Genomic DNA, 9033 nt, shown 5'->3' on the forward strand with positions numbered 1-9033 from the left:
TTTTTTTTTTTTTGTATTTTTAGTGGAGACGGGGTTTCACCGTGTTAGCTAGGATGGTCTTGATCTCATGACCTCGTGATCCGCCTGTGTCGGCCTCCTTTTTTTTTTTTTTTTTTTTTTTTTTTTTTTTTAAAAGACAGAGTTTTGCTCTTGTTGCCCAGGCTGGAGTGCAATGGCACAATCTCGGCTCACTGCAACCTCTACCTCCCAGGTTCAAGCGATTCTCCTGCCTCAGCCTCCCAAGTAGCTGAGATTACAGGCACCCACCACCACACCTGGCTAATTTTTTTGTATTTTTAGTAGAGACAGGTTTCACCATGTTGGCCAGGCTGGTCTCAAACTCCTGGCCTCAAGTGATCCTCCCACCTTGGCCTCCCAAAGTGCTGGGATGACAGGCGTGGGCCACTACACCTGGCAGTGTGTTTTATTTAATCCAAATGTGCAAGAACCCATGGAGAGCCTTTGTCTTTTTAAGCTATGTTTCAGCCCCAGGCCTCAGGGATGTAGCTGGCCTCTCCTCTTTTCAAGCCCCCACCCCCTGCCACTCTGATACTTGGGTCCTTGCTGTAAGATAGCAAAACGTAACTTTGGGTTCAAATGAATCCAAGGTTGGATCCTAGTTCTGTCACTTGTAAGTGCTCATGGGCAGGTCAGTTAAAACCACCAAACCTCACTTTTATGGACCTATACAATAGAAATAATTCACATCCTCATAGGTTTATTGTGAAGATTAAATGAAATGCAAATTGAAGTACCTTATCATAGTGCTTGGCACAAAGGTTTTTCAATAAGTGGTAGTTATTATTATAGGTAGGATAAAGTTTGGTTGTAGATTTCTTTGCTAGCCCTGGAGATAAACATATAAGCCCTTTTAAGAGTCAATTACTAATGTTTACAGGGAAAGAGAAGGATAACAAAAATAAACACTGAATATTTCAGCAGACATTCCTTGAGCACCTGTCTTGTGCCAGGCACTCTTTAGGCCCTAGCAATGTAGCTTTCAGATAGTCAAGGCCCCTGCTGTCAGTCTGGTGTAGAAAAACAGACCAATGAGAAACCCATCTGGTAGTGACAGGGCTGTAATTAAATCAAAAGGTTGATGTGAGGTGGTGACTGGGAGAAACTTATGGTTGGGTGGTCAAGAAAAGGCCTCTCCGGAGGTTGCAGTGAGCTGAGATGGCTCCATTGCACTCCAGCCTGGGCAACAGAGCCAGACTCTGTGTCACAAAAAGAAAAAGAAAAGAAAAGGCCTCTCTATGGCAGTAACATTTGACACCCAAACAATAAGGAACTACAGAAAGAACATTCTAGACAGCAGGAACAGTGAGTGAGTGCATGAGTGCACAGTGAGAAAAAGAGCTTTGTTTTTAGAGAACAGTAAGAAGGTCAGTATAATAAAAGGTAAGAGATGAGATCTGCAGGACCTTGAGGGCCTTGCAGGCCAACGGAAGTAGTTTAGAGTGTATTTAAGTGCTTTAGGTGCCATTGGAAGGTTTTAAGCAGTGTAGCAGCAGTATGTTTGTTGTTTTTAATTTTGGGTTTTTTTTTTGTTTTGTTTTGTTTTTGAGACAGGGTCTTACTCTGTCACCCAGGCTGGAGTGCAGTCATGGCTCCCCACAGCCTTAACTTGCCTGGCTCAGGTGATCTTCCCACCTCAGCCTTCCAAGTAACTGAGACCACAGGTACATGCCACCATGCCCACCTAATTTTTGTATTTTTTTGCAGAGACAGCGTTTTGCCATGTTGCCCAGGCTGGTCCTTAACTCCCAGGCTCAAGCGATCCTCCCACCTTGGCCTTCCAAAGTGCTGGGATTGCAGGCGCGAGCCACCACCCCCAGCCAGGAGCATGGATTTTTTTTGTTTTGTTTTGTTTTGTTTTGTTTCTGAGATGGAGTCTCACTGTGTCACCCAGGCTGGATGCAATGGTGCAATCTCGGCTCACTGCAGTCTCTGCCTCCTATGTTCAAGCAGTTCGCTGCCTCAGTCTCCTAAGTAGTTGGAACTACAGGCGTGCACCACCACACGTGGCTAATTTTTGTATTTTTAGTAGAGACGGAGTTTCACCACGTTACCCAGGCTGGTCTTGAACTCCTGACCTCAAGTGATCTGCCCACCTCACCCTCCCAGAGTGCTGGAATTACAGGCATGAGCCACTGTGCCTGGCCAGGAGTATGTTTTATATTTGAAAAATACCAGTATTGCTGGGTACAGTGACTCACGCCTATAATCTCAGCACTTTGAGAGGCTGAGGTGGGTGGATCACAAGGTCAGGAGTTTGAGACCAGCCTGGCCAACACAGTGAAACCCCCGTCTCAACTAAAAATACAAAAATTAGCTGGGCATGGTGGCGGGCACCTGTAATCCCAGCTACCTGGGAAGCTGAGGCAGGAGAATCGCTTGAACCCAGGAGACGGAGGTTGCAGTGAGCTGAGATCGCACTATTGCACTCCAGCCTGAGCGACAGAGCAAGACTCTGACTCAAAAAAAAAAAAAAAAAAAAAAGAAAAGAAAAGAAAAAAAATACCAGTATTTTTGCTATGCACAGAAAAATTTAAAAAACACTTTACAAGATTTCTTAAGTTTTTTAGAGTTGACATCCTTGGCCTAATGTCTTGATTCTTTTCTGGAGATGGCATGTAGTAGCCTCTTAAACATGCACTTTATGTCCTGAGGAACTCGCCACACTTCCCTTTCTCCCCTTCACACAAAGCCCAAAGATATCCCCCTTGAACCCTTCCTTCAAAATGGCCTTTCCTCAGCTCCTGGCCTGACAAGTTTATGAAAGCAAAATAATAGGATTAGAAATGCCTTCAGCATGGACCTTGTCTTGAAATACAGACTGGCAAAAGAAGCCTGGAAGTAAATGACTTCAAGCTGGGTGGGCAAACCAGTGCTGCAGCTGAGTTTTGTTTGCTGGGCACAACTTTTTTTTCAGTTCATTTATTGGGTATTTTAAGAAAAATTTATTCAAGTACCACACACACACACACACACACACACACACACACACACACACAGCCTTTAGGTGGGTCATGCATTCCAGTTTCACATAGGCCTCACTGCTTTTTATTGCCTTATGTCCAACCCCAGTTTATACATTTGTGTCACCTGTCTAGGCTCCTGTATGCCTTTCAGTATTTAATGATTAATGATTACCAAGTGTACATGCCTTAAATAGAAAGCAGGAGTGACAACAGTTACTATCCATGCAAGTGAAAATATTGAATCCTATTTTCCAGTGTTGAAAAAAAAGGCTCGCATGAGGCAGGAAGATCAGTATCGGGAGGAAGACTGCAGAAAGGCTGCAGGAGGCTGGGATTTCATAAGTGAGGCTCCTTCATGGAACACTTACAAAATACTTAGGTAGAAGCTGGGGAAATTTCACTTGAATGTGGGGAAACTTAACTTCCAGGGGCAGTGATGTAAAGTGTTCTCCACCCCCGGTAGTGCAGGGTCAGGAGGGGTTAGCCAGCCCAGCAAGTCTCAGCCTCCTCTTTTCACATTGGTAGGTTGTCTCCAAACACCATGGTGACACCTCACAAGAAGAGCATGCTGGGAAATGGCAACTACGATGTGAATGTCATTATGGCAGCACTTCAGACCAAAGGCTATGAAGCTGTTTGGTGGGACAAGCGCAGGTAATCTGAATCAGGCTTGGCTTGATGGAGAACAGCACGGTTGTGGTATAAGCTTTTAGTACTTGGGCTCATGGCATGAGTGGGGAGGTAGCCATTTGTGGTATTACAGCCAGGGAACCTTGGGGAGTGTGCTGCCTCAGAGTCTGCCACCATCTCTCCCCTGCAGGGATGTCGGTGTCATTGCCCTCACTAATGTCATGGGCTTCATCATGAATCTGCCCTCCAGCCTATGCTGGGGTCCACTGAAACTGCCCCTCAAAAGGCAGCACTGGATCTGTGTCCGCGAGGTGGGAGGGGCCTACTACAACCTCGACTCCAAACTCAAGGTGCCCGAGTGGATTGGAGGCGAGAGCGAGCTCAGGTAATCAGCACCTGTTGTGACTAAGGCGCCAGGCTGCTTCATTTCTTATGTTGGGGACACCAAGCTCATGTCTGGTTATTTGACAAAGGAAATGAAATCCCTGTGCTCTTGGATCCTCTCCCTGCCTTACTTAGAATCATAGAATCATAGTGTCTTGGACCTGACCCTAATCTTCGATGGCCCATCAGTGCTTTTAAGTCCTTTCGGTAGGGAAGATGCACAGCCTGAGATACCAACCTTCTGGTCTGGTGGGGCTGGCATTGTAATGTTCTCTCCATTTAAGACAACTGAGACAGTAGTTGCCAGTTCATAGAAAGGAAGACAGACATTCAGGCCAAGGAGGACTGAATTTCCCTAGGACCAAAGAACATTTATAAAAGTCCTTTAGAGGCGGTGGCTCACGCCTGTAATCCCAGCACTTTGGGAGGCCAAGGTGGGTGGATCACCTGAGATCAGGAGTTTGAGACCAGTCTTGCCAACATGGTGAAACTCCGTCTCTACTAAAAATACAAAAATTAGCCAGGTGTGGTGGCGGGCGCCTATAATCCCAGCTGGTCAGGAGGCTGAGGCAGGAGAATCGTTTGAACCCGGAAGGCAGATATTGCAGTGCGCCAAGATCATGCCATTGCACTGCAGCCCAGGCGACGAGCAAAACTCCATCTCCAGACAGACAAACCAAAAAAAGTCCTTTATAGTACTTTGGTTACTGTTATTCACAGATACAGCTACTGTTGGCAGTAACTATAAGGATGAGGAAAAATTCAGGTTGGAATTTTAACTGGAAAGATTGGAGGGTAACCAAACGTGGAACCCTCCAAAACCAGATGACTGCAGGAATGTGTTTTGGACTGCCACGGGTATAGTGAGGTTTCAGGTGACTTTGTGGTCCTGAGACTGGAATTTGCAACTTGCCAGTATTTCATTTTTTCTGTCTCTTTTTCCATAGGAAGTTTCTAAAACATCATTTGCGAGGAAAGAACTGTGAACTCCTGCTGGTGGTACCAGAAGAGGTAGAGGCTCATCAGAGTTGGAGGACTGACGTGTAGCAGTTCTCCCCAACCTCCCTCTCGCCTCAGCCCCTTCAGTCCTCTGTGATGTGGTGTGGCCTCTGCAGTGGGTCTGCCCTTCCCACTTCCCCAAACATCTCATCGGGTTTTTCCCCTTCAGATCTGACAGTGCAATAGGACAGACGTGTGGACTGTTGTAAGAACTACCCAGTGTTTTGTTCCTGGGCAAGGAAGGTAGGAGCTTAGTGCACTCAAGGCCAGCGGTCACAAACCTTGTTTTATTTAAGAGAAGAGAAAGTGGAGCAGGGAGGGAATCCTAGCTTATTTTCCCTTTTCTATGAGGACTTGACATAGGTTCTGCTGAGTTGTCACTGCTGCTCCACACTCACCTAGAGATGCTGCCTCCACTTTCCGTCCTGTCTGGGTCTGAAAACAGTGGGTCTGAAGATAGTGCACACAAACCCCATGTGACTGGTTTGAAGGACCCAGAGCATAAAGGTCTCTCAGGAAACCATGTCCAGAACCCTAGCAGCGGTACAGTGAGCTGTCTCCAACCCTTATCCCCGGGTTTAAGGGTGGTTTATGGCCATACATGGAGGATTGTTGTTGTTGTTGTTGTTTTTTGAGACTGAGTTTCACTCTTGTTGCCCAGGCTGGAGTGCAATGACATGATCTCGGCTCACTGCAACCTCCGCCTCCTGGTTCAAGCAATTTTCCTGCCTCAGCTTTCCGAGTAGCTGGGATTACAGGCGCCTGCCACCACGCCCGGCTAATTTTGTATTTTTAGTAGAGACAGGGTTTCTCCATGTTGGTCAGGCTGGTCTCGAACTCCCGACCTCAGGTGATCTGCCTGCCTTGGCCTCCCAAAGTGCTGGGATTACAGGCATGAGCCACTGCACCCGGCAGAGTTTTATAATGAAAAATTAACTAATATTCTATGCTAATATTCCAGTATGAAGTAAGATACCAAACAGGATGTGGCTAAAGCCAAACTGGGACAGCCACAGGGTGGCTTGGTTTCTTCACTCCGGTGTTGTCCCTACCATTTCACAACATTGATTTAGGGAGGCTCTGGGACAAAAGAGAAGCCAAAGAGCAGTTTTCCCAGTTTACTTACTCTGGCAAAATCAGAAAAAAAAAGTCTGCCTTTGACATCAAATTCCACTAATTTGGGGCTGAGTTGGGTGAGGAAAGTATTGTGAAGATAAGCTGCTTGGAATAGGGACAGCCAGAATTCAGTAGACGCTCTAGGCTCGGAGGCTGCCACCATAGTGCCAAGCTCAGGTTGGGTGGTTCTGTGCTGTATGGATGGAATAGGACCTGGGTTGGTCATCTTTGTCGTTTCCTTTATGTATCAATGGAAGTTCAACCTGCCCCTACCTCTTGAAATAGTTGTAGGCCACTTTTCTCTTGTAACTTTGGAAAACAAAAGAGGAGAAATAAGTATCATACCACACGCGTGTCTCCAGAGTGGATGTGGTTGCCTCAAGGCAGGTGGGCAGGCAGGGGTGACCCGCTGGCCCTCAGATCAGTGATCTCGGTGGGTCTGAGAGCTGCCCCACTGGCCAGACTTCTCTCCAGCAGCAAAGCCAGCCTGGGGCTTGCATGTTGATCCTGAGCAAGCTTAACGGGGTGAAGCTGAGGCTTTTTTCCCCTGTGACTGGAGTGCATGTTGACACCAGCACTTTTTCTGCACATGTATCTTCAATCCAACAAGGCCATTTTTTTTATGCTGAGTAACAGGCCACCAAGCGGCTACTGCATTATGTCTTCTCAGCAACCGGCCGCAGTCTCTTCTGCATCATTTTCTACACCAGACCTGCTTGGCACCACAGGGAGCTCTTTCCCCGCCCTGTACAATGACATTCCAGCCACCACCAGCCAGACGTTACAGCCAACCTTGCTGATTGTCACAAGCAGGACCTTGGGGCCACTGGCACTGTCAGAAATAGTAAGCCATTTCTTGGGAAGAGGAGGAAACTCCTCTCCACAAATCTGCTTGGGCCTGTGCAAATGGCACTTCAAAGAGTCCCCATGCACTTGGAGTCCATGAGCCAATGGGATATGCAAAGACGCTTAAACATTTCAGGGCTGGTTTCTCTGTTCATATCCAATCCTGGTGCTTAGGAACAGGGACCCATGCTGATGCCCAAGGGCAAAAAGCCCCACTTCCTTTAAGGAAGTGAACAGGCCTGACCCTGATGCCCAGTAACGGGCAACCCTAGGCTTTTTTTCTTGCTTTTATTCCTTTTTGTTGTTGGCCTTGTGCTGGGTTTGTTTACAAAAGATGTATTTTGTTTAACCAAATATTAAAAATGGAAAACTCCGTGTATGTCTCCTTGTCTGCCTGAATTCTAGAATTGTGTAAAGAAAAATAAACTTAAGTATGATGCTGTTTTAAAAGGAATTCATTGCCAGCATAAGTCATCTTTTAGAGACATCATGCTTTGATTAAGTCTTTCACCTGAGAAATCCAGACAAAATACTCACTGAAAAGGGATTTGGTTCAAAAGATGTCCCCAAGACATTTTTCAGTACAACTAATCTTGACAGTTTGGATAATCCACGTAAGTACAAGTTTGTATCACACTGGTTACTAGTGTTTTTCCCTAGTTAACAAGTGAAAGATCATGCATCTGCCCAGCGAGTCTGGGCCCAGCCTCACCATCCGGAGCACACAGCAGCAGTGTTCTGTAGTTGGACTGCCTGGATTTGAATCCAGGTCTAGCACTTAACTCTGTGGCCTTGAGCAATTACCTTTCTGTGGCTGTTTCCACTTCCGTAAAATGGGAACAATACCACCAAAATTGTAGTGTTGGTTTATCTAATAAATAATTCACATAAAAGGTTTACTCTGGCCGGGCGTGGTAGGTGACGCCTGTAATCCCAGCACTTTGAGAGGTCAGAGGCGGGTGGATGGCTAGAACTCAGGAGTTCAAGACCAGCTGGGGCAACATGGCAAAACCCTGACTCTACCAAAAATACAAGAAACTAGCTGGGCATGGTGGGCGTGTACCTGTAGTCCTAGCTACCCAGGAGGCCAAGTTGGGAGGATCACCTGACTGGGAGGTAGAGGTTGCAGTGAACTCAAATGACACCACCTGTACTCCAGTTAGACCTGGTCTCAGGCAAAAAATTTGTCCCCCTCCCCTATTCCCCAGAAATCAGTATTATGTTATTCCCCACAAACACTTTATAATTACACAGTGTCACAGACTAAAGTAGTACACAGACCCAATCCTTTGTTTTAGGCTGCTGGATCTCAAAGTGACTGCCTAAATTCAGGGCAAAGATTGCTATGAAGTACTTGGCTAAAAATGAATTTTTTCACTTTTGGAAACAATTTGGGCCTATGGGTGTTAAGACGGAGGTGCTGCTGGTTTAGATGAGAAAATGTGAGGGGCAGTACGTGTCTCTGACCTGGTCTCGTTTCAAGGTACTTAGGATGACACTTTCAGTTGGAATCATTTTAATATTTAAATACAAAAGTGAGCACTGACTTCTGTTTTTTTTAAACACACACACAGGTCTAACAACCAAACTGTGCAGGGGAAATGAACTCCTGATCTGTCTTCCACAGTCCCCATTCTGTGGCTGAAGCTGCAGCCAGCCTCCCTCCTCTCATACATAGGGATTCATAGTGGCCGCTTTACACTACAGGTGTAATGCATTTTGTCTTTCACATTGCGTGCATGTCCCTCCCCAACAGCTCCATTCTTTAAAAAAAAATAAAAATAAAAAAGGCAGTCGTTAATGGTCAGGGGCACATCCCTCCCACTGGCATCGGTTCCTACCCACAAGGGGAAAGTGACATCTTCTAGTTAGGAGCAATTTGGTGAAAGGAGTGGGGTGGCCAGAGCAGGAATAACCGTCTGCATGGCTACACTCTGGTATCAGAGTGAAGACAGAAGTAAGGATAGTGTGGAGGGCACAGTTGCAAGTTGAGTCTTTCCATGAGACAATGTGAGGAGAATTCTCCCCACCAGGTTTAGATAGATCAATGTGCCAAAGTTAAAAAAAAAAAAAA

At 46.2% G+C, this 9033-nt stretch overlaps 1 protein-coding gene across 2 annotated transcripts; it reads left to right on the forward strand.

Moving 5' to 3' along the window:
* The first annotated feature begins 2590 nt into the window (after positions 1–2590).
* On the forward strand, positions 2591–7410 carry JOSD1 (Josephin domain containing 1). 2 transcript variants are annotated; one of them, XM_017861306.1, is made up of 4 exons: positions 2591–3363; positions 3510–3638; positions 3805–3999; positions 4946–7410. In XM_017861306.1, the coding sequence occupies exons 1-4, from the start codon at positions 3260–3262 to the stop codon at positions 5043–5045; spliced, it is 528 nt and encodes a 175-aa protein (XP_017716795.1). In that variant the 5' UTR covers positions 2591–3259; the 3' UTR covers positions 5046–7410. The 2 variants fall into 2 exon arrangements, with proteins under 2 accessions (XP_017716795.1, XP_017716796.1); XM_017861307.1 differs by having other exon boundaries at positions 3251–3326.
* The last annotated feature ends 1623 nt before the right edge of the window (positions 7411–9033 follow it).

The sequence above is a fragment of the Rhinopithecus bieti genome, unplaced genomic scaffold (genome assembly GCF_001698545.2).
Source record: "Rhinopithecus bieti isolate Rb0 unplaced genomic scaffold, ASM169854v2 scaffold_56975, whole genome shotgun sequence".
Classification (NCBI taxonomy): domain Eukaryota; kingdom Metazoa; phylum Chordata; class Mammalia; order Primates; family Cercopithecidae; genus Rhinopithecus; species Rhinopithecus bieti.

What these genes read in the sequence shown, in the direction of transcription:
- JOSD1 (XM_017861306.1), top strand. Translation starts at nt 3,260, where the DNA reads ATGAGGCAGGAAGATCAGTATCGGGAGGAAGACTGCAGAAAGGCTGCA. An exon ending in AACACTTACAAAATACTTAG is followed by an intron (nt 3,364 to 3,509) that starts GTAGAAGCTGGG and finishes TCACATTGGTAG; the next exon opens with GTTGTCTCCAAACACCATGG. An exon ending in GGAGGCGAGAGCGAGCTCAG is followed by an intron (nt 4,000 to 4,945) that starts GTAATCAGCACC and finishes CTTTTTCCATAG; the next exon opens with GAAGTTTCTAAAACATCATT.